At 38.1% G+C, this 25640-nt stretch overlaps 1 protein-coding gene across 3 annotated transcripts in view; it reads left to right on the forward strand.

Moving 5' to 3' along the window:
• The window catches only part of LOC101854942, a 46136-nt gene that overhangs the window by 4580 nt on the left and 15916 nt on the right, over positions 1–25640 (forward strand). Inside the window, exons 4-24 of one of the 3 annotated variants that reach the window (XM_013081183.2) lie at positions 565–589; positions 2381–2466; positions 3889–3977; positions 4726–4760; positions 5267–5409; positions 6954–7009; positions 7803–7848; positions 8243–8347; positions 9604–9682; positions 10441–10601; positions 11668–11727; positions 12875–13856; positions 15235–15354; positions 17065–17131; positions 18167–18224; positions 19562–19595; positions 20177–22251; positions 22723–22907; positions 23789–23891; positions 24541–24781; positions 25174–25226. In XM_013081183.2, coding sequence (XP_012936637.1) covers positions 565–589; positions 2381–2466; positions 3889–3977; positions 4726–4760; positions 5267–5409; positions 6954–7009; positions 7803–7848; positions 8243–8347; positions 9604–9682; positions 10441–10601; positions 11668–11727; positions 12875–13856; positions 15235–15354; positions 17065–17131; positions 18167–18224; positions 19562–19595; positions 20177–22251; positions 22723–22907; positions 23789–23891; positions 24541–24781; positions 25174–25226 — 4803 coding nt within the window. Of the gene's footprint in view, positions 1–564; positions 590–2380; positions 2467–3888; positions 3978–4725; positions 4761–5266; positions 5410–6953; positions 7010–7802; positions 7849–8242; positions 8348–9603; positions 9683–10440; positions 10602–11667; positions 11728–12874; positions 13857–15234; positions 15355–17064; positions 17132–18166; positions 18225–19561; positions 19596–20176; positions 22252–22722; positions 22908–23788; positions 23892–24540; positions 24782–25173; positions 25227–25640 lie in introns of those variants that run through there. The other 2 variants (XM_005096022.3, XM_005096023.3) reach the window with 2 other exon arrangements.

A 25640-nucleotide genomic window follows, 5' to 3' on the forward strand; every position in this document is an offset into this window, starting at 1 on the left:
TTATGCTGTCTTTCAGTTTTCTCTCTATTTAGAGGCCCAAACGTGAAATTATTCCTTCAAAAGTTTTGTCTTGCATACTTGCCCCATGGAGGGGAACCATGACACCCCCCCTCCCCAGTGCCCCTTATCACTGATTTGCCGTTGATCCCGATTTTTTTCACCAGATCCTGATTTTTTTACTCTAAAATCCTGATTTTTAGATTTCATAGAGTGGCAGGTCTGATTTTAGTAACCTATCTAAACTGAAAACCCCGCTAAACCAAAGAAAATTCAGTGATCTTACAGATTTGAGTTTTAAGTGACTCCATTGTACTTGTAGGGGATGTAGATTGTACAAGGTCCACTTTTGAGCAAAGGCTAGGTAAAACGTTCCTGGCGAATTTTTTTCCTTTAGGCAATCATACAAACGGGAGAATGTTATACACAGGGAGCATTAGAATGTACCATACAAGTGAAATTTGACTATTACTCTGACCTCTTGTCCTCAAAGTCTGACTTATCTCTTGTTATAAGCTTCCCTTCCCATTAGGAGTTAAAAAATGTATTTCTTATTTTTATTTTCAGATTGCATCTGATGCAAGTAAAGATGGTGAGTTTTAACCATATTATTTTGTATTTTAATTTGTGACTTATCGTAAATGATATGAAAAATGCACATTCTTATTTCCATTTATTTAAGTGTATTTGCAATTCACTGTATGTTTATTTATTGCAGGAGGTTTGTTATGTGATTTTATTCTACTGTGGTTCCAGAGACTCTGATTCTTCTTCTTCTTCTCGATCGCATCACACTTGAAATCTGGTATCTGTCATAAATTGGGCCGTCCTGCTCAGTTCATCTGTCGGCCCGTATAGCTTCTCTTGCAGCGTCAGTGGGGTTGGCCACGTTTCCTGTCTCAGGGCCCTGTGTGTCTTGCAGTGCTGAAGGATGCGTTCAACTGTTTGGTCTGCCTCTCCACACTGGCATTTTGGTGATTGTGCTAGTTTAAAACATCTGTACATATGACTCTGATTTTTGCCCCAAATTTCTATTTTTTTTAGGACAATTTTGAGGAAAGCTTCTATTTTTGGTCAGGTAGTGGTTGGTAGGACTGCACATTTACTATAACTTTCACCAGTTTTATAATCTGCTGCCTATTATGTTTTCCTGATTTTGTCTGTGCTACATTGTGATCCACTTTACTTTGGTTCACCAATAACCATGTTGCAGACCATTGCACCGCTGGAAAACATGTACTTTATCTAACATTTACAAATTGTGCAGAGCCTAAATGATTCACTGTCCGTTGTGACCCACTCAGTTACAAATTTCAACAAAAGTTATAAGTTTACAGTACAAGTCCAATAGGAATTTAAATTCTAGTGCTCTCTTTTGGATTTTTCCCTCTTTGTCAAATGTTCTGTTACTGTTGATGGACAAGGTGGCCCACTCTCAAGAGGACCTTCCCCAAGGCTGATCCTTCAGATATATTCTTTTCCATCAGAATTACGAACCCCCCAAAAATAAAAACAATGTTGATCTCAGACAATCAGCTTTTTCTGTTCTCAGACAGCTCATTGTTACGATTGTAAAGTTCTTTTTGTTCAAGACATTCCGTAAATTTGTGTGTGTGCCTAAAGAAAGGTACCAAAAGTTGCCACTGACCGATTTGAGCTACAGGCTGATAATGACAAAAAATCACTTTTTTTTACCAAAACGTGTTTCCATAAAAAATTGATAGTTCCACCATTTTTTAACAATGTGTTTAACAATGAGAGTTTTCATTGATTTGACTTCTAAATATTCTATCTTGACTTATTTCGTGGGAAGGGCGTGTTTTAAAAAGATAATGGAAACTGCTTTTAAAAGGTGTTAAAATCTATTCTTGAAGCACGTTTTCTTCTCCCTGCTATGTTTTACCATTGAATTCTAATCATGATATTGATGTCAACTGAATGCCGATTTGGAAATGAATTTTCCATGAATAAATACATTAGAACCAATAGAATAATTATGGGGTTTTTTCGAGTTTGTATGTGTACTAAACTTAAAAGCTAATTGTCTTAAATTAGATCTTTATACCCTACCTCGCAAAACGTGCAATGTCTAAAAAATACTTGAGATATCTCAAAAATTAAAAAACCACTGTGTTCAGCATTGAATGTACTATTAGGTACAAACCTTAGCTCAAAATGGTGAAAATCCTACTTTTGGTACCTGTCTTTAGCACATTTGTGTAAATAGAAAGAGTAACACACTTAACACGTATCTTTTGTAAATAATCAGAAGGATCAATAAAAAAAATTTTATTTTTAATGTTTTCTATCTATCTTTTCTACCCTGTCCCTTGATTTTCCTAATGTGATAGTGATTCCTACCATGTTTCGTACTGTGTTTCAGCAAAGGAGCACCTCATTACATCCCTGTCACCGGCATGCATCAGTTTTATCCTTTCGCAACGTGTTTTAGTTCCACACAAACTGGAGGTAATATTTCAAGAGCTTACAAAGTTATATATTTAATTTTTTCCTATGACGTGGCAGTCTCTTTCTTTTTTCCATATATAGTAATCATTGTTCTCTTCTGTGCTAATCAGTTTGATCCCATTATTTTGATTGTTACAGTTTTGTGCTATTTAACCGCTTCACTGCTGCTTGGCGTGCGGTGTGCGTCCATAAATCGGGCCCTCCTATGCGCTGTAGACGTACAGTGTCAGCCCAATAGTATCGCTATTTTGTTTCATTTCCTACTCAGCCGGTAATTGCAATTTAGTATCGAGAGTTGGCTCCCCTGAAAGCTCTTTTCTTCCCAAGTAAGAGAAGCTTTAATTTGCCCTAGTTAGTCAAACAATGACAGACAGAAATAGCGTGAATTATAGCTTCACTGAACAGTCACTCTCTTCACAGTTCTAGCGTCTCACTCTAGCTCCGAGCTATGGCTGATCACTCGCGATGTATGCTCTCAACGTATCAAGCTATCGAAGAAATTTTTGCTGATGATGATAACGGGTCATTAATTTCCCTTTATAATGATATAGACATTGTTATGCATTTGATGCATTACCACTGAGTAAATAACACTTTGAAAGGATCACCCATTTGAGCGCTATTCCTGGAATCAAGGTCAGCATAGGGCGGGGAATATAGGTCAGAAGTGAAGGGGTTAAAGACATATTTTTTAAATTTTGGTGTTTTAGCCTTACATTTGTTTTGTGCACATTCATGTAAATGTGGTTGGTGAGTGCTGTAGTGTGGTTTCTCCTTTCTTAACAAACATCAGTCATTTTTATCTCTCTTCCTTCTTTTCTTTGTGCGTTACTCTCCAGTAACACCTCTAATCTACAGCACTTTTATGACCTATTTGTGTTAAAAGTGCCGTAAAACTCTTACTTCGACTAAAACTGCTTTCAGATAAAAAGATTTTTGTGAAAGATATTTTCGGGACTGTGAGAAAAGTTGTGAAATACCATTGTCTTTAGGGCCGTATGTGGTGCATTGCTTTGGTTCTTTGACTTGTACCTAAAACATGTAAAGTCGTTTTTTTAGGGAAAGTTTTGTTTATTTAAAATATCTCCATCTTTTTCCTTTTATGTTTAAGGCTTGCCAACTTACCCGGGTCTGTACCAGATTTAGCAGTAAGGAATTTGAGAATCTTATGTACACTCCACCAAAACTTGTCTCACGTGATGTCATTTTGTTGGTTGTTACATAATCTGATGCCATGTTGTTGGGTGTCCCTGATTGGGTTTTGAAACACTGGGAAGGCATGATGTTGTACCTCACTTAGTTCAAAGAAAGGGCAAAAAGCAGGCTGTCTACTCATGTGTATGTAGATCTAATGTCAATAGAGGCGTAACATGTTTACTATCATTGCAATTTTTTCCATGTTTTTTTATTTTTTATTTGAAGGTTCTGAAGTCATTAAACATTATGCTTGAGAGTATACCTTTGCGCTCCAAACAAGAACTTTCCAAAAGCAAGGAGCTGTTTGAAGGGATGTAAGTAGTTTGTTTGCTGTTGTTGTTGTTATTGTTGTTGTTGTTGCGATCGAGGGTTCAGTTACCACTTAAATTTCACACTTCTGTTTGCTACTGTAGTGTAGTATACTCTTGTCTCCGGCAGTTGACTGAGTACGTGGTTGGTGCGTGCTTTGGAGTGATATACTCCTTCTTTCCTGTCAAATATCTATTGCCCTTATCTCTTCTCCTTTTTTTTGTGTATGTTACTCTCAAGTAACCACTCTAATCTTCAGCACTTACATGACTTAACTGTGTTCCAAATTCTGTAAAACTTAAAACTCTTAAAACTAAAACTTTTTTGTTGTGGTGTGTGTAGAAATCAATTTAGCATGTGCTTCTATCTTGTTTGAAAATCTACCCCCCCCCCCCTCCAAAAAAAAAAAAACCCCAACAAAAAAACAACTACATAAGTTCAAGGTTTAAGTAATTTGGTCTGACGTTTCTTTCCGTCTGCTGTTACACAATAACTGATACAGTCGAATGTTCTCTAACGGCCACCTGTATAAGACAAGCACCTTTACCAACAGTCACTTCCCACTTATAACTTGAATTTTTTAAAACCTTAAAACGGCACTGTGTAAGACGACCATCTGTCTAAGACAACCTCTTTTCTCCTCGACAATGAGTAGTTAGTAGTCCATCAGTTATGAGAATATAGCATTGACATTTAGTAGATATGTGTAATTAATGTGTGTACAATTTATCCACCATCTTTTCTATCTGTCAGGATGCGGTTGTATTCCTCCATTCCTTCAGCAGGAGGTGAGTGCAATTTTTAGTCTGTCTTAGCTTTTATCAACACCAAAGTAAAAATTATTCTTACTCAATGCACCAGAAAGTTCCAAAGTAATAGTTATTGTACTTGTGTCTGGTGTAATGGTTAAGTGGTTGGTTCTCGCTCAGAGGAGAACCAAATTTGATTCCCGAATGGATAGAGAATTTTTACAGAGTATCTCAGTCTGTCTCTTGGGGATATTGTATTCCTCTCAGCTCTTGTTGACCCAGACAGGCAGGGTTGGAAGCCCTCCTCCTAAATGATCCAATTTGTGTCGATGGGGGCGTAAAAACACATGCATTTAATACAGCTGTAGTTCTTGTACGCCTTTGACTCTGCCAGAATTGTTTTTTTGACATCCAATTAATCAGAATGTTATTGAGTTGTGTGGTTTACTGAAGCTTTCTTTTTGTAATTGAGTATGCAGTAACAATTTTGTATATTGTATCTCGCTTCGAGCTGCTTGAATGTATTTTTTTCTCTTTCTACACAGATTATGAATTTCAAGTCTGCATGATCGAATGCCTTTTCCGCATCTTTCCGAGAAGCACACGCCGTAAGAGCATGTCAGAAATTAATGCTGATAGCAAGTTCCTGGATGACTTCCTCAGTATCAGAGATAGCCACTTTGAAGCAGTAAGTAATTCTTACGATAACCTACTTCTTCTGTGCGTTGCCCTGCTAAATCTGAGGGTTAGTCGACTGCTGGTTCTTCAACCTGCGGTGCAACAGTTTTTTATGTATGTGACTTGTTTTTCTTCGTAGGAACCCTTGCCTTCAGGCAACCACATTATGATTTAAAAGGTACTCTACATTTTTTATACTGACCAGAGTAGTTCAGCAGTGAGTTAGTTTTTGTTTGCGTTAGTTTTGAATTTTGCCTCGGTGGCATTTGAAGCCTATGCTTATCGATTTTAGGACCACCAAGGGATCTTACCCGAGAAGGTTAAGTGTTTAATTTTACCCACCCTAAGATCAGGGGTTGAATGAAAGATGGCAGTAAGAAGAAATTTGGAGTAGTAGTAAAGTGAGACAATGATAAAGGAGAGAGGAGCAGAGAGGATGTGGGGGAGGAAATGAAAGCAGATGACAGAATAGACTTGAGAACACGAAAGAAGGATAAAGGATTTCAGAGAAGAAAATCTTTTTGCCAAAGGCAAGTGTCAATCCCAAGACCTTTTGACGGAGAGGGGAACACCATACGCCATACCTCTAGACTGCAAAAGCCCCCCTCAAATTAATGATAATGGCAGGCTTGCCAACTGTCCCAAATTTCCTTGGACTGTCCTGGATCTAATTAGGAATTTGAGAAGACATAACATACACTACATCAAAAACAGTCCCAGCTGATGTTATTTTGTTTGTTTGTAGTTGTTTGATGTTATAACATTGGGTGTTTGTGATTGGGTGTAAGAAAAAGTAGGCAAGCCTGTAATGGTAAAGCAGGTCCACAGACTTAGTTTATGTACCAATTTCCTCAAATATCCTAAACCTTGATATATAATATAATGATATATTAATTAGAGATTGATATTTTCATTAAAAAGTGCCACATCTTAATTAGACATTGGCAGTCATGGTTTTCCTTTCATTTCTCAGATGAAATTCTCTCAAAAATTCTATATTATCCGAGTGTTTCTCATCTACCGTCTTTTTGGTTTTTCCAAATAAATTTCTTTGGGTCTGCATCGTTTTCCTTATATCTTTTCTCTCTCTCTCTTCTCTTGCCCTTTTTAACTCCCAGTGGAGCTCAGGCCATCAACAGCATTACTCCAGCGAAGCCTGTCCTGAGCATCCTTTTCTATATGTTTCCATGATGTCCCCGCTTTTTCAATTTCTGCTTGTACCGCTCGCCTCCATGTCATCTATGGTCTTCCCTTCTTACGTTTTATATCTTTTCAGTGAGAGCAAAATGTTCAAAGTCCTTAAGTTGAGTCTAGTTTCCCAGAAACTCCACTTTTCGCTTCCTAATAAGATTGACATATTAATACAAAATGTTCTTTGTAGATTTTTGTCTCATGTATCAAAAAGAAAGAAATAGAATGTATTGTATCTTTCTGTTGTAATACTAAAAGTATCACAGTGACAAGGTGGTCGTTTCTCTCTTTCATAAATTTATTTTATGAGCATAAATCTATTTTTGGTTAGAGGTTTCACAGAGTGTTCAACTTTCATTTTAGGACTGCCGGGTTTTTCTTAACAAAGTGAACGCGCTGAGTACTACTTCCTTGAAGCGGTAGTTATTCTTCTGTTCAAGTTGTTTTGCTTTTAAAAAAAAGTAGATTTCCCTTCTGATTTTTTCATTTCACACTTGTTTATTTTTCCCAAACTTTTCAATTTTGTATTTTGAATTCAAATATTTGTTGTCTCTGAAGTTTGTTGTTCATTTTTTACACAAGTTTGCACTGCTTTTATTTTGAAAGCAATTTTTTCATACATGTACCCCAATTAGGTAGGTAGTTTGTTAAGCCACTGATCCATGTTACATGGCATACACATTTTACAGAGAAGAGACACTTTCGAAACAGTAGAAATTATATATAAATGGCGCACAAATCATTAAAATTTAAAGAAAAATGTTTAAATGTGCCTCAGAAGTATCTTTAAGGCCATTAGAATTTGGAACATGTTTGTATATGAGAAAACCCTCACTAAGTTGAAATTTGTTCTTGTCGATAAAGAATATTGAACAGGATATTTAACATTAAATAAATTGCTATTGAAATTTAAACATTTTCCTATAGAATTTTGAAGATATGTTACTTGTAAAATGTATCAGATAGCAGGATGCAAAATAAAGTCATGAAAAGAAGACATTCAACTTTTCTTGATTTGTCTTGGTCCCTGTGAAAAGGTGCAATTTTGAACTGTGTTAGAGAAGTCTATCTAAAGATACCAACCTGCAAACAGAATGTGTCAGCTTTTCTCTTTATTACTGTTTCCATGCTTTTTGTCTATCATTTGAAAGTGCTCATTGTGGGTTAAAAACAAAACCTTCCCAAATTATCCTTTCTTGTTTTACATCCTAGGGTGCATTCGGTTCCTGCCAAATATGTGACACTTGACGGAGAAAAGGTACGGTTTTTCTTGTACTTGTAAATGAATTTTGTCACAATTATCAGGTTGTTAGTTTGCGGGAAGAGAAAGAATGCCTTTGCTATATTTTAAAGGGATTTACTCTCTAGTATAATGTTGGCAAAGAATGACTTTGCTGTATTTTAGATGGATTTACTCTCTAGTGTAATGAAGACAAAGAATCAGTTTACTATGTTTAAGACAGATTTACTCTGTTGTATAGCGAAGACAACTTTTTAGAATTTTCTTCGATTTCATTATTTTGACGAATGCCTGATTACACCACGATGCCACACATATTCACGAAAATCCCAGTGGCATCCCCGCTTAGTGTAATGTTCCTTCAACCTGTCCAGATATTCCTCACCAGCTTTTTGACTCTATCTTTTCCTAGGTTTACAAACCTGCTGATGAAGGTTACGATGACTTCTGGGTCGATTTTAACACAGGAAGTAAACGAGTCAGCATATTTTGTGAACCCACACTTTTGTCATCACAGGTAAGCCAATATGTGTGTGTGTTTGAGAGACAGACAGACAAACAGACAGAGAGAGAGAATATACGTGTGTGTATGTGTTGCCATTTGTGTGTGTTGAATTTACCATGCTGCAGCAAATTTCTCTTTACTGAAAACATTAGATTCTCATCTTATCTTGGGCGCTAAGTTAGCTCAACTGGTATCATGCTGGACTATGAAGCTGATGGCCCTGGTTTGAATCCCAGGCTGGATGTTTTAAAAATCAGGTAGTTATGTGGAGTTTTCAGAGCTTTCTACCCATCTTGCTCACTCGGATCAGAAACAGATGTGAAATCCAGAGGCCCTGTCTCTTAAATAATGTATTGGTGTTGATAAGGGCATTAAACCCATACACTTTAAACTTAATCCCATCTTCTTATTTATCTTATCAGTAGTTATTCCACAGGAAGCTGAAGGTTTTGTATTTTAGCCTTGATCTAAACAAACTTTTGTATTTCAATACAGAAAGATAATAAGTGGGTGGTTGGCGGGTACCCTGGTGTCCTATCAATCACCTATCCTCTTTGTCTCTCCTTGTTCTTCTTTTGTATGTTACTCTCTAGGCTCACCTCTAATCTTCGGCACTTACATTACCTTGTTACGTTTTAAGTGGCTTAAGATGAGAAGCTATGAAAATCTAGAGCAACCCCGACTTCAAAGACAGGTTATGATCTTTAGTATAATGAGTAAGCCTTTGCTGTACATAAAGAGTTGTATGGAAAACAGGTGTTATCATAAACTAGAAATCATGAGGGTATCAATTTTAAAAGCTTTTAGACTCATAAATTCTTTTTTTGTTTAATTGGTGGTTTATTGTTATTGTTAGTTGAATGAGAAGTCAATCATTAGTAGTCAATGAACAGTTGAACAGAAATGCAGTTTTGAGTATACAAACTCACAAATTACAGTTTTTGATGACTCTAGTTTTCCCATCTAACCTTCACATGTGGTTTTATAGTGTTGTCATAAAATGTTTGTGCTTGCATAAGTTCTACAATATTTGTAGAATGATAATGTTTCTATTGGCCTCGTGGCTTCTTTCCAATACAATCAAATCTATTCTAATAGTCACCTGTAATAGACAGTCACCTGTGCAAATGGCCTCCTCCCATTTCCTCCTTTTTTTTACATTTTAATGGCACTGTATGAGACATTCACTTTTCTCTTTGACAATAGGTAGCTGACATAGACTCTTTTGACTGTATTTGATTTACAGAGAACCTTCTCTTTCCTCACAGGCCACCCAAACCCAAGGGGAACAACTGTGGGAGACGATATCTCTGTGGAAAAATGACATTAGCAGATACGAAATGTCAAGTGTGTACCTCACATCTTCTTAAGTGCTCCTCATTGTCTGCATAACTATTTTGAAATAGCATTCTTTCAAAATTTGAATTCTATTTTATTAGAAAACTAGTCATAGTTTCACTTTGATGTTTTTTTCACACAAGTAGGGTAACTGATCAGGCTTTTGATTTTGCAAATGAAAATATTTGGCGCCCAAAATTTTAAAAAGGCATTTTGTCAGCTTATAGCAGTACTGTGGTGTCGGCTTAGGTTGCTGTTTGGCAGAGGTTGCTCTTATCTGGGTTGCTGTTTAGTGGACACCGCTGTGCTTGTTTCCTACTCATTGATAGACCCTATATTCCCTGACTTTCTCCTGGCTTGTCTTAATGCATTGCAGCTGTTGAGGAGACTCCAGTTGATCACTTTTGTCTGTCTGCATTAAGAAAATTCTAACTCGTTTATTAATTTTGAAATGCTCATGAAATTATGTGGCATAATGGTTAATACCATACATTGGACTGTTTTATGATTTATCCTTTTGTAGTTTTGATTTTTCGTTGACCTAAAATTTCTTTTATATCTTTTACTTCTGAATTGACTTAAATGAGATTGTCCATTCTTAGATTCTAGGTAAAATAAACATCTCTAAAATCCTCAGTCACACATTTTTAAAAACCTCAGTCACAGAAGACATTATGAAATCCTCAGCCACAGACATGCCACATATCCATAAACCCATCAGCCACACTACATTTCACTGTTTGGTAATGCTGTTCCCCCCCCCTCAGAGACGTCCAAGCTGAACAAGGTGACCGTGGAGCTGTGTGTCGGAGCCCAGCTACTCTCTAACAGTAACAGGGTCGTGGATGAACAAGCCCATCTAGTGGTCATTGCTACGGAGGCCGAGGCAAACCTTTCACTCTTCATGGAAGCCATCATGAAAGTCGAGGTAAAATAAGATGATAATGATAATAGTAATGATGATAATAATGAGAATTTACTTATCAATTAACCCCTAGATGCGGAATTATCACTCGATATTATTGACTAATCAAAGGAAAGAAAATGCACATTGTGAAACCATTTAACGACACACACACACACACACACACACACACACACACACACACACACACACACATGCACACAGCCACTCACACACACATATACACGCACACGCACAAATACACAGCTCCCTGACCCACACACATTCTCACGTACAAATTAACTTGCAGATTTTGAATGAATAAAATTCAGCCAAAGGGACAATTTGTGCCATGACGTGGTGGAACCGGGCGCTCATCAATTTTTGGGCATATGACGTTCGTATTATCGTTAAGCTTGTTCATTTATCTTGCTTTTGATGAAAAAAATATCCAACTATCTTGAATGGAAGTCAAGATATTTTCGATTGAAGGTGTTGGGTGAGGAGGGGCTTTGTGTCTAAAGTAAAATTATGGTGGGAAAATGTGATGACTTCCAAATATTGAGTGTCCTTGAAAGCTGCATATTTATGATTTGTGTGCCTTTGATCAACATGTTTCAGTAATATTTATACAGAAATGTGTCTTTAGAGAGATATAAAAGGTTTCAAGCCTATGAAAATAATTTTATAAAAATTGCTAAAAAGGGGCAGAAAAATGTCGGTTTCTTCGATTTCATTATTTTGACGAGCGCTTGATTTCTCCATGATGACATTCGACATGTGGAATCTGTTGTACAGGGTGTTAAAAAAAAGGAGGGGGGAGAAGGTTCCAATTTAAGGGCAATAACCCAGTCGTCTTTGCACCAATTTCAACAAAACTCTGAACCAGTAAAATTCAAGTAAGAAGACGATATGTGTCAATCAGGCACTCATCAATTTTTGGACATATGGAGTTATTGGATTGGTATCATTGTAAAGCTTTGTTAATCATTTTGACAGGATACCTCACATATTTATATTAGTGGACAAGAACATTTTCATCTGACAGTTTGCAGTAGTTATTAATTTTTTCCCCTTTCTTTTCCTTCAGCAGCAGCAGTACCGAACATCCACTGTGCTGGAACCTATCCTCATTGAAAATAGATCAGAGGTAAAACTGTCAACTGCACTTGCATAGCTGCCAACCAGTATGGCAAAAAAGTATTTCATACATTTTTGGGGGTCTGAGTAGGAGTCCGTTTTCATTTAGGAAAATAAATATTTTTCAGTTTTCTAGTATTGCTTCTCAAGACTTGCCAATACTTTAAAAAATGTTTAACTTTCTTGATTGGATTTGCGAATGATAATGAGAACAAAGATCATTAGTAAATTTTTGGTCAATTGAAAAGCCTTCTTTCTGCAGATCTGCTTTGAATAGCTTGAATTAATTGAATGTAGAAAAGTGTGTGAAGGGTTTGGTGGTGGGGTCAATAGGCCTATGCCAATGGTATTGACCCGTTGTGTGCGTAGAGTCTGTTGTTTTTGGTTTTGATTAGTTGGCAGCTATGCACATGTTCCTAAATATTTTTGTATCTTAAGTTGCTATATTGCACTGCACTGTATGCTTCCCTGGAAAATGAGATTGTTTCAGAATGCTATCCTGTCTGCTAGGGTAATAATATAGATTATAAAGCACAAAGATCTTACTGTTGAATGGGAATTTGCGCCATAGAAATGCTAAAAAGCTATTTAATATAATTATTTAATTATTAAAATTTTTAAGACTTTCATGTGTCAAATACTTTTAAAAATTGTTTCATTGTCTTCTTGTTTTTCAGTGGTTTGGGCCAGTAATAGCTTGAAAAAAAATGTTATTGTGAAAAATGTCTTTTTTCGTAATATCTAAAAGAGAAGTGCATTGTAAATAGCAGCTCATGACAAAACCGTAAAATTTGTTGCCAACGGTATAGTAAGAACTTTAAATATCCTTACATTATTTTTCAAGAGGGAAGCCAGTGAACTCTGCATATCCTCAAATAGAAATAAAGCTTTTAAATGCTCAAAATATTGCATACACTTCTCTGCCAGAATTGGTCTCATTGGTCGTAGCAGAAGCCACAAGTCATCTTAACCTTTATTTCTTTTAGTTTTTCTTTAAGAAATATGCAGACGCATTGGTCATAGTATAGTTTGACATTGGTAGGCAAACTGTCATTATTATTATTATTATTAGGCCTTATTATTACTATTATTTATTATTAGTGTAGTAATTATTATTAATATGATGGTGATTATTATTATTATTGTTTCCCTGTTAGGAGGCAAGTCAAAACAGCCATGGCAGTTTCACAAAGGTGTCAGTTCCCTGTGAGCCAATGATGTCCCCAGCTAGTTCTCTCACGTCGGGCACTTTGAGCATGTGGAAAGTGCTGGCAGCCCAATGCACGGGGAAGACAAAACAGTCAGCTCACAGGACTAAGGAGATGGAGGAAAATAATGATGAAGCTGAAAGTCCTTCTTTGCAACCATGTAGTGAAAGAAATACAAATTCTCATAATGAGAGAAATGAACAAGCCGGCAGTGGGAAAAATAAGGAGCTTTATCATGAGAAGAAGAAATTTTGTCAAGGGGGAAAAGGGAAAGAATTGTTGGAAAAAAGGAATCAAGAAAAAACTGGGAGTGGGATTGATGGTGTCGTACATCTTGGAGATCAAAGCGTAGATGCACCAACTGCAAGCAAGTTGTCTGGTAAAGAAAAGGTTGCCAAAATAAACAGTATGGATGATACAGGTTCAGTGGCTACAAGCAAGTTGTCTGGTAAGAAGAAGAATTCTGCTGCAGTAAACAGTAAGGACGTTACAAGTGCAGCAGCCACATGCAAGATATCTGGTAAAGAAAAGAATGTTGCTGCAGTTAACAGTAAGGACGTTACGAGTGCTGTGGCAAAACCCCAAAGCAAGGTGAAGGCCAGCATAAAGTACACAGACATGACCCAGCACCGGATGGATGCCCGAGCCAGCGACGGTTGCACTGATGTCTCACAACTGAATGCTCTGATCGAGGAAGGAGGGGACAACAATTTGTCTTTGCGGAGGTCTCAGAGGGGAAGGAACAGCCAGGAAATCTCTGTCACATCCAAGCTCATGGATTCAGCATGCTCGGTAAACGTTGCTGGAAAAGATACGGATCATTTGTCGGTGGATGAAACTCAAAGGAAGACTTCTTGCTCTTTGGAGGTCAGCAATAAAATTGCTTCAGATACTACAAAGAGCACAAAAAGCAAGAAAAAAAAGACCAAAGGTAGATATATAATATAGTTTCCTTTTCGTTTTTAGATTCCGTCAAATCTGTCCAAAACAAACACTTTTATAAATGACCTCTTCCCACTTCCCCTCTTGTGTTTTTAAAAGATATTATGACACTGTTTAAGATGTCCACATGTTAAAGACAACCACTTTTTTCCTCGACAATGGATGGCAGTCTGAGAAAATTTCGATTGAACGCTTCATAGTTAGTTCTGAAGAGCTGACTGCACTGCTGACAGTCAAAAGCTCCTCTGATCGGACTCTGGTGTAAGAACATCTGGAGAGAATGCATTTCTGTTTCGGGCTCTTCCCATCTACAGCTATAATGACGCACCAAGCCCCCTCACTGAATGTGAAGCCTTCCTGCCTGCTCCACTGTCTTTGCTGTCAACAATCAGTTCTTACTCCAGCTGTTGTTATTTCTCTTCAACCAGATCTGGTGACCCACTTTTTCAACAGCCTGCTGTACAGCTTTTATCATTGTATTCCCTTTCCTCAAACCAAGTCCAGCTACTCTCATCCATTTCCTCTCTCCCTTACTCCTGACTCTTCCTATTGCTACTACTGGCTCTTTCTTGCTGCTGTCTTTCAGCCACACTTTTTATCTTGTGGTAGGTAAGACTGAACACCTAGCCTTCTCATATAAGGGCGAAAAATCTCAGCGGTCTTGTGTGCCAGTTGCGTACGTTAAAGATACTTAAGTGGTCCCAATAAGAGTAGGCTTCAGCCGTCACCTGGGCAAAACTCAAAATGAATTCCAACCAAAACTGAAAATACTCTAATCAGTATAATAAACATGCTAGAGTACCTTCAAAATTGGAATACGGCTGCCTGCAGGCAAGAACCCCTACAAAGTAGGAAAAACAGTTGCACACGTAAAAATCATTGCACTTCAAGTTGAAGGACCCTGAGATCTAGCAGGGGAACAAAAAGAAGAAGTCACCCCCATTGACACAATTTAGATCAATTTGGACTCAGGCTTCCAATTTTGCCTGTCAGAGTCAACCTGGGCTGAGAGGGATACATCGGACCATCTCTGCAGAAGGCTCGAGATGCTCCAAAAAATTATCTCCACTCAGGATTCGAACTCGGGTCTCCTGCGTGTGACAGCAAAGTATCTAACCGCAACACTGCAAATGCTAGTGTGTTTTTAATGTGTGTGCGTGTGTGTGGTTGGTGGGTGCTCTGGTGTGGTTTGCTCCTTCTTTCCCATCAAACATCTATCATCCTCCTTTTCTTTGTCTTTTACTTCTGGAAAAACCTCTATTCTTCGGCATTTATATGACCTTATTTTGGTTCAAGTGCTTCAAAACTTAACAAAAATTAAAGTGTTTCTGATTCATTTCCTGTCTTCTATTGCTCCGACTATTCAGAACAACTGCCTCCTCCCAAAACTCCTCCTGTGAAAAGAGCAGGACAGAAAGTCAAGACTCCAGTGGTCACTTTGCAAAGTCCTCTTGGCAAGGAGAAGAGGAAGAAACTGCATGATGCCAGTACGGTTGTTTCTATACATTGTTTGTACAATCTTTCTGATATTTGATTTGTTTGAGTTTTTGCCTCCAGCTTTTCTTTGCTTTTTAAGGCGGGCAGCTTCATAGACAAAATTTGGTAAGAAAAAAAGTAGCTTTTTTTAGACTGCTTTGTCTCCATTAATAATAGTTGATTATACTCTAATGGCCACCTATATAAGATATTCAAATCTGTGCAAATGGCTTCTTCCCATTCCCCCCCCCCCCTTTTTTTTTTTAAAACATTGCAGTGACACATGTGAGACATCCACCTGTCTGAGACAGCCACTTTCCTCCTCCCCAGCAACATTTGGTTGTCTTAGACAATTTCAACTTATTATAAGCAAAAGATGGCATTTTTGTAGTGCATATCCCCGCTCAACAGCAAGCTCTATGAGCTTTACAATTTATATTATATCTACATTCATAGGAGGTATCCTTATAGTATGTAGATAAAAGTAAAAGTAAGGACCTTTGTGTGAGAAATACTGTTAAAATTATCTAAGATGGCCACCCTTTGTCGAGGAGAAAAGTTGCCGTATTTGACATATATAGCCATTTGCATAGCTGATAGTCTTATCAGGTGGCCTTTAGAGCAGGTTCAATTGTACTTAATAAATGAAAGCATTAGTGTGAGAAACATTTGCTCCCTGTACGTATGGAATGATCAGACTATAGTAACTTTTCTCTTCATAGTCTCATAAAGTTGAAAAGTCTTATTTGTAGATTCTCTTATGTGCTTTTTATAGAGATAGATTCTGTCTATGGCCGAATGTGTCATGAGTTCAGACTCAAAGTAATGTCAAGCAAGTGTTGGTCACATAGGGTTTAGATGGGCAGGCACTGGGGTGTGTCCTTGAGCAAGACAAGATAACCCTAGCTCAAAAAACAGGGTGCTGCACATTGACTACCAGCCATAGCATATTTGTGAAATTGTTCTGCACTGGTTTAATATTGTGTATTTGGTATTCTTTGTATATATATTTGTGTGTTTAATCATATATTTATGTATGCATGTATTCTTTGTATGTATGTGTATTACGACGTGGTGGAATCGGATGCTCGTCAATTTTTGTGCAAGTGGGGTTATTGATATCATCTTAAAGCCTGTTTATTGGCCTCCCTTTTGGTGAAAAAAATATCCATCTATGCTGAATAGAAGTCTAAATATTTGCGATTGAAAGAGGTCAGGGTCACCTGGTTTCAGAGGTAAATTTAGCGAGAAAATGGCAGCCAAAGTTTGGGAACTTCCATAGTCTGAGACTCCTTTGAAAAAACGGAAAATTTACATTTTTTGTGCCTCTAATCACTTTTTATCTGTAAGATTCTCACTAAAATATGTTTTTAAATGGACAGAAAACATGTTGAGCCAAAAAAAGAAAATTAGAAAAATATGTTCATCAGCCAAAAAAATGCATATTTCCTTGATAGGAAAAAATGTCCATCTGCCAAAAAAATGCCTATTTCCTTGATAGAAAAAAATGTCCATCGGCCTATTTCCTTGATTTCAATATTTTGACGAGAGCCTGATTTCACCATGATGCCTCATATATTTGTGTGTTTAATCATGTATTTATGCATGCTTGTTTGCCATTGAAATCCAAGTTTTGTTTTTAAAATTTACTGCTTTATAGAGTACTTTGTGAAACTTCTGGGGGGTTTTTTCTAACAAAAGATTTCAATTTTTCTCTACAGGTGACCAAACGGTAGCTCCTATAGATGTTATTCCTTCGTCATGCATGGAGTTTGAGTTTGCGGAAAGGTAAAGTTTCTAATTTCTACCGACTGCTTTTTTTCTTTCAGGTAATTCTTAGCAAATACTGGCGGGTTCCTTTTTATACCAGTACGTAGCTGCCGACCTGTACAAAAGAAACATTTAATATGTCTTTAAGGGTGTTGGTACAGCAGTAATTTTTTTGTGTTGAAAAAATGTATTCTCAGTTTACTAGTATTGCTCTTCATGGACTTGCCCATGCTGGATTTGTGAATAGTATAGGGATCAAAGCCGGAAACAGATTGGAGAGATCTTTTGATTTAGGTTTAGCTTTAGGTTTACCTTGAATAGCTTGAATTTATTGAATGCTGGAAAGTGTGTTTACAAAGTTTTGAGAGGGCTATTGGCCGATGCCCACCATCTTGACTGGCGGAGTTAAGGAATCTGTTTCTTTTTTGTTATGAAAAGTTGGCAGCTATGCCAGTCACAAGGAGGTGACGTGAAGTTGTGTCCCACTGCTTTCATGGGAGTTTTATACCTTCTGTGACCAGTCCTGTCTAAAATTGCTGTACTGTGAGCATGTCTCTTGTTGTTTTCCCAAGTTATATATCATCAGCCGGCTGTTAAATGTACTAAGCCCATTTAAGAAAAATATTTTCAGTTGCAGTTTATTTGTGGTATCACTTGCATGTGTTTAGCCCTATCAGTTCGTCGTGTTTTACTATCATATCAATATGATGTGGGGAACTCTGTGCCACCACTTTCCAAAGAGGAAATTTACTCGTTAATCCGATCCATATGCTTTGCTTAGCAGTCTGTCAAAATTTTTTTGGGAGAAATACTGAAAGTTTCAAAGAGATCTTCGTACTACAAGTATTTTAAAATGTGAAGAATAGAACCCTGGGGGTACAAAATGACCCCAGGGCGTAGGGATAGGGTTAGGAAATATTTTGTCTAAATCAAAGTTCTTAATGTTGTAATGAAGCTCACAAAAAATATAATAATGTAAGTACAAATGTTAAAATAATGAAACAATTTTTTTTCTTGCTCGTAAAATTTTGCTTTCTGTATCTCTGCTTCCAGAGTTTCTTCTGCTCCGCCGAGAAGAACAAGTTCCAAAGAAGTGGTTGCTGAACATATGGTAGGAATAGTAGCTGACTCGTGAAATCCAAGTAGTAGAGTCACTCAATTCATGGCATACCTCTTTCATAGCTGCCGACCAATACTTTAAAAAAAACATACGTTTTGAGGGGTCTGAGTACGTAAGTCAGCTCTGTTTTCTAGTAGTGCTCCTCATAGACTTGCCATGCTTTAGAAAAGTTATACACTTTTCCAGACCTGATTTTGCGAATAATAATGAAAAAGAAGCCCATATAAGTCTATTTTAACTGTGTGAACTACTGATCATAAGTACTGAATGCAGAGAAATGTTTGTGAAGAGTTTGGAAGAGGGTTACTTGTTCAATGCTCACCATTTAACCCGCCTTTTGGGTGAAGTCTGGTTTTTATGGTTTTGAAAAGTTGGCAGCTATAGTTTTGTTCTTAAGATATTTTGATTTATAGAATGGTTATGTGAATGAAATTTCATTGGGTTTTTTAGCGACATCCAAGCTATGTGCAAGCTACATAATCCAGACTTGACTGATTGATCAAAGTAAAAACACAATTGGCTTGGTCATAGCCTTGATTCTTATAAGTGAATGTGAGGCATCATGGTGAAACCAGGCGCTCTTCCAAATAGCGAAATGTGAGAAACAGGCACTTTTCTGCCAGTTAAGCTATTTTTATCGAATTTTTGTTTTTTGGCACAAAACGTTTTACTTATATGTCTATACAAAGACATATTTCCATGTGAATTTTACTGAAAAAGTTGATTAAAAGCGCGAAATATGTCATTTTTCAGTTTTCAAGGACTTTTTAGCTATTGGAGTACCCAAACTTGGTGGCCATTTTCTCGCTTATTTCACTACTGAAACCAGGCGACCTTGCCTCCTTCAATCGCAAATAATTTGACTTCTATTCAAGATAGATGCATATTTTTAAAATTGAAAGCAGAACAAGTGAATGAGCTTTCAGATGTTATCAATGACTCCACATGCCCGAAAATTTACAAGTGCCTGATTCCACCGCGCTGTGACACAAATGTATTCTGTCAAGAATATTGAATTCTCCTGGTTCCAGAAGCTGAACAGTTTAAGGTTGTTTTCCAAAGCAAGGAACATTTCAAAGCTTCACCATCTCTCTCTCTCTCTCTTTCACAGAAGTATAGTATTATATATAGACTGCTCTGCTGCTCGACTGCATTGTATGTCACTTTTTAAAATGACGTATGGCAGTCTTTCACTAAGCAGTCGTACTCTGTTTACTCTGTCCGTCTTTTTCTTGTAGTTGCACACGAGCACAGTTTAATTCTGAGTTGATGTTTTTAATTTTTGATCTCATGTTAGGCTTTCCCTCTTTTTTTATCTTTTTTTCTAGATACAAGAGCCAACAGTTTCTAGTTATTATGAAGGTGAGTGGTAAACACAGGATAATGTGGCTTTTTTTAGAGTATCGGAGCAAAGTAGTGAATGCAGAACTATGATCACTGATGTCTCTTGCAGATATGGCACTTGATGATGATATACAAAATTTCTGTGAAAAAGTTTTTCACTTAGTGAATCTGGCAACGAAAATCCGAGTACTAAAAAATAGTGAGTTCAATAAAAACTCACAGTCACAATAGAGTCTTCTGTAATGACTATAAACAAACAATAACATGTTATTGTTCTACATTTTGTCTCTTTCCCTCCCTCCCATCACATACATGTACAAAAGAATAATGATTCAATATTTGAGGATACACTTATAGTAGAGGTGTGCGATTTGAATTTGCGAATTTCGTGACTAGTAAATAAATTCACGAATTGAGGTCATTCAGGTCTTTCAGGAAATGTCAAAAGGGGTGCTATTGCATTGAGTTCCTTAACACAGTGTGACTCAAGTTGCAAATTAAAAACTGGCATAAAAGGAAACGGGCAAACCATAAAAGGAGGGCGTGAAAAAAAAACTTGGCATAGAGTACTGATTGTTATCTCAATTTGCTTGTTCCAGAGAGTCTGGCAGACAGGAGGAAACAAAGTGGGAGTGACGTTGTAGCAGATGTGGGTGATGTCATCGCTGGAGACACTCACAAACATTACAGTCCTGGCAACTTGTCTGTGGAAGAGTTTAAGCCAGTGAAGTCGTTTAAGTCGCTCAGAGGCAGAACAATGAACCCACATGGACTGAATGAGAGCAATACTCAGAAAGACAAATCACGGAAAAAGTCAAAGAGAACTGAACAAAGAACAAAGACCCTTGCTAGTAAAGTCAGTCATGAATTACCCCGAGAAGTGAGTACAGGAACTCTTCATGGTTTGATTCCTTCTCTCAAGGAAGTAAACCAGAAGTTTGACAGGAAAAAAGGACAGGAAGAGTGTGCTGCAGTTGAGAAGGGAGATGTTGTAAGTGACACGGAGCTCAACCTCTGTGCGGAGCAGGATGCAGAAATTGGGAGTCCAGCAGCGCTTGACAAAAGCAAAGGAGACTCACAGAGTTCTAACTCTGGCTACCTGTACATAGAAGTGGAGCGCAGTAACGTTGCGGGGACACAAGCCGACATGGTCGCAGAAACCCAGGTTGTGCCTCAGGAGGTGCTTGAGCCTTCCACACAGACAACCATTTCACAGCCTGAGGGAAGGGAAAAGACCTCCAGGAAATATTCATTGAACAAAATCTCAGAGAAGTTTGAAGATGAAGCGACTGTCCTTAAATCCAAGACAATGCCCAGTGAGTTTTGTTCTACCAAGATTTCTCAAATCAAGGACGGAGATAGTTCCCATCAAATTAATCCTAGATTCTTTGAGAAGACCACGTCTCAGAAGAAAGCAGGGGAAGGTTTTGGAAATTTGTCTAAGACGAGCCCAGGGCGACAAATCTCCAGCAGTATAAGCTGTAGCTATGTCTGTGGGAAGCTGGTGACCAAGAAAAAGAACCCCAATCATTCTGACAATACAAAAGCCCATGCTAAGACAACAGCTAAAGGCGCCTCACAGAAACAAACACTCTTTAACAAGCGTGGAGACACACAGAAAAGTAAAAGTCCTCTAGCAGAACAGGATTCTGAGGTAAGCTCAGCAACATCTCTGTATGGTGACCCCTGTGAAAATGTTGACAAAATGCCTGAGTCTACTTTTGCCAACAGTAGATCTCAAGCCAGTAGTAAGAAAGCAAAGATTGACGACAACGAAAAAGAGGAAATGAAGAAAAACAAAGAGAAGAAAATAGATGGGAAGGAACGACAAATTTTGAATGAGACTTGCGATAATCCCCACAAGTTCAATCTTCGACCCCGAAATAAAACAGTTTGCTATGAAGAGAGTAATACTTCCACTGATAAAAGCTCAGTTCTGGAGAATTCTGTACTGAGCAAAGGGTCGGTCGTTAAAAAGTCGAGGCAGTGTGAAGATAAAGCCCCGTGGAGAGAAAGTTTGAACTATGCAGCATGCAGTCCTGCTCTTGGCAAACAGTTGAAAAACGGTGCCAATAATGTCAAAATGAGCAAGGTTGGAATACGTGAAGGTGGGGGGAGCCACACTGCAGATGTAGATATGTCCACGTCAGATTCGCGTACTCCAAACAAGTTGCTGAAACACAGCGGCCACAAATACCACAGTGTATGGAGGAAGCAAACGGTGACCACGTACACCAGCGTCTCCCAGGACAGTTGGAGGGCCGATCCTTACGACTTTGAGGCCAGTTGTAATGTTGTCTCGTCTCCATCCCATAGAGAGAGCTACTCGGCACCTAAAGGGGCTCCTTACTTTACATCTCTCAGTCCTTTGGATGGTAACTCCAGTAAAATATGTAATAAGAACAGTAAGTCCACCAGTAGGAAAGATGGAATGAAAGCTACTAAAGGTTGTCATAGCAACAGTCAGCGTCTCACCGTGGTAAACAAAACAAAGTCTTTCCATTACCAAAAGTCGAGGCCCACTCACACGTCCCGTGAGGCAACAAGAACACAAAAGTCGGTGAGTTCAGCCAGAAATAAAGTGGGGAAGAAGCAGCTCAAAGAGAACAAATCCCCTGCCACCAATCTGGACGTCTCTCAGAGAACTCCCCGCCACGGACTCTTCTCCAGTCAGGTTTGTGCTTGTACAAGATTTGCACCATATGTGTGTGTGCCTAGGTGTGTCTGTATGTGTGTGGATATTTTAATACATGAGTGGCATTGTGGTGAAATCAGGTGGTCGTCATAATATCGAAATCAAAGAAACTGACATTTTTCTGTCGATTGGGCTATTTTTGTTAATTTTCTTTTTTCTTGGGGTGGGGTGGGGGGCACACTGTGGGGGGCCCTCAGCACCTTTTTTTTCCGCTAAAAACCACAATTCTGTGTGGACATAATGGAAGGAAAAATGTTGACCTAAGTCACAAAAAAATGTAATTTACAGTTTCAAAGGACACTCAAGCTTTGGAAGTCGCCAAACTTTGGCGGTCATTTTCTCACTAATTTTTTCTCTGACACCAGGTGACACCTCTTCCTTCAATTGCAAATATCTTGAAAATACATAAGTGAAACTTGCTTAATCTAATCGTTTTCTTGATCATTGCAGATGGATGTGTATGAGTGCAGCAGTGGTCTGGTGTTCCCTCCGCTTGAGGACTCAATTCCTTGCACGCCTTACATGGATGAAGAGGAGGAGGAGGGGGTTGAAGAACCGGTAGACAAGCAAAGAGCTCCAGATAAAGATTGTGATGAGCAGTCCATGGGAAGTTTGTATGATCGCAAGTCAGTAGGGTAAGTTAATTGCATAGTCTCTTTTGATTTAGTTTTTAGTTTTAGTAAGAGTCGTGTAGCACTTGCAACACAATCAGGTCACAATGCTGAAGTGTAGAGGTGTTACTAGAGAGAAATGCACAAATGAAAGGACAAATAAGGACAATAGATGTTTTAGAGGAAAGAAGGAGCAATGTGCCAAACACTCACATAGTCTCTTTTGAACTTTATAGTTACAGAGGAGGTAGCAAAGGATTTCTTTGGTTTTGAATGAGATGAATCAGTTGCAACTATTCTGAACCTACTCTTAATATGTTGAAGTTCGGAATGTCTCGTGGGCAAAAGCGAATCATAACTTGAAAAAGTAGCAATACACAGTCGACATCGACAATACTAACTTTAACATGACCTTGTACTGACTATAGCTAACACATCACTGGCACAACATTATAGATAATCAGATGGTGTAATTTTGATAGGATATGAGCAAGAAGAATGAATAATTACCTTGAATAAGCAAAGCTTGAACAATTTAAAACATCAAGTAAAATTCTACTTTAGCATCATGAGAACAGACTGATATATTAAGTAGAAATGATGTATGATGTCTCAATGTTTGTATCCCATCCAAACAATGATGATGCGAGTTTTCTCATGTCTAATTAGTCCATTTTTATTTTATATCTCAGTCCCACTAGCATGTAAGGGCTCTTGGCCTTCTGTAGTTCACATACTTCATGTCTGCCACTTGCAAAAGGAAAGTAATAGTCTTTTAATGCAAGAAAACTTTTCCTCGTGTTCTGTCATGAAATTTATTTTTCTTGTCTTATCTTTTCTCATCCACACGTACATATATATATATATATATGGTAATGTAATGAAAAAATTTTGCAACTTAACAGAACATGCAGTGAACTGAGTTGGATTGCCAAATGCAAGAAGCAAGACAATCAAGTACAAGGAAAAACGTACCAGAGGGATCCTGTGGACAGGAATATGGAACAGGTTAGAAAATTCCCAATTGTGTATACATTGGTCAGAAGTTATTTATTTGCCCAAAATTAAGGATATCGTGTTGGAAATCTAAAATGATTACTTTGGAATTTGTTGGTTGTAATTATGTTAAGAGGAGTTTTTGTTTAATTTATGCATAACAGTCGAATTTGTTGAGGAGAAAAGTGGTGAACTTGGACTGTGTCTTTAAAATATTTAGAAAAAAACTCAGAAAGGGAAGTGGGAAATGATTGTTTGTTCGGGTGATTGTCTTGGGCAGGTGGCCGTTAGAGTTGGTATGACTGTATGAGCATGCTTTTTACGCCTGGGTGGGGTAGAGTACTGTAGATAGATGCTGAGAGACTACAATGGAAGGGGTGCAAACATATGTAAGATGTGCTGACAAAATGAGTTACTTCTTGCAATCCACAAATGGAAAAAAATTGGAAAAAAATCGACATTAGGTTCAAATTTGTAGATTCTCTATTGATGCCATATTCTTTAACTATAACCTGACTTATATTATTTCAAACTTATAAATTGTAAAAACTTCACCTATTAGCATGATATATCTTATTCCTTAAGGCTTGAATCCGAGAATTAACTCATTTTGTCAGCACGCTTCACATATGATGACTTTGTCGATGACTGTCTACCACAGGTGTGCCACCAGCGACAAGAATCTGCTGAGGGTGATGTTGTTTGTCTGGGTGACTCTCCATCTGACCAGGCCAGCCGTCCTGCATCCACTCTTTCTGCGAAAGTGAGCCAACATTGCAGCAACAGGAGACAGCGAACGCCGGTAACAAAAGTGACAGCTGCTGTGAGAAGGAAAATCTTGAGTCCCTTAGATTTTACAGAGATGCCCAGTGTTTCTCCGGATTCTGTGTATGATTTTGAAGGTTAGTTATCAAATGAAAGACAAGTTAGGGTAACAATTTATTGACTTTTGCAAAGAGAAAATTTGCTGCGGCATGGTAAATATACATACACAATCTCGCACATGTCAACACAAATCCCCCCCCCCCCCTTTTCTCTCTCTCTCTCACACACTCTCTGTCTCTCTCTCTTCCCCCCCCCCCCCTTCTCTCTCTCACACTCTCACACACACACAAATAACAAACTGGAAAGTGTATTGCGCTCCCTGTGCATGTCTGAAGCACATTGGCTGCTGAAAAATGTTGAAAGCTGATATGTCCGAATTTTTTAAAAACATGTGATGGTGAATTTACTTGTTAATGGAAACAATGGATTGCCCCTTTTTAAAAAAAATATTTTTTCCTCCCACCACCAGACTCTCCTATGACAAAAAGTTACGATTCATGTCTCCCCCCAAAGAGGACAAAGGTAAGTTCTTCTCTTGTCACATTTAAAAATTCCTGTACTGTTTTCCTTCTTGTTGTGTGTGGTTAAAAGTGAAACTATTTTTAACCCTTACAGCCCAGTGCTGAAATCCTGATTGTTTCCCCTCAGGACTGACTTGAAATCAGAGATTTGAAGGGTTCAGGGGGTGTGTTGAAAAAAGGCTCACAGTGGCTTAATGTGAGTTTTTGTCTTCCCAGTCATTATTGAGAACAAATCATCGGAGACAGGCTGTCTTGTATTTTTCCTCCATATTTTTCTTGCTTGCACCGTCACCTGCTGATATGGAAGCACTCGCAAACATGGTGCATGGTGATTGGTAGGAAGCTACCGGCAATGCAAAAATAGGCTCAGTGATTGTAAGAATGAAGCATTTATGAAACAGATGACCTAGGTGTG

Source organism: Aplysia californica, unplaced genomic scaffold (genome assembly GCF_000002075.1).
Source record: "Aplysia californica isolate F4 #8 unplaced genomic scaffold, AplCal3.0 scaffold00119, whole genome shotgun sequence".
In the NCBI taxonomy this organism is placed as follows: Eukaryota; Metazoa; Mollusca; class Gastropoda; order Aplysiida; family Aplysiidae; genus Aplysia; species Aplysia californica.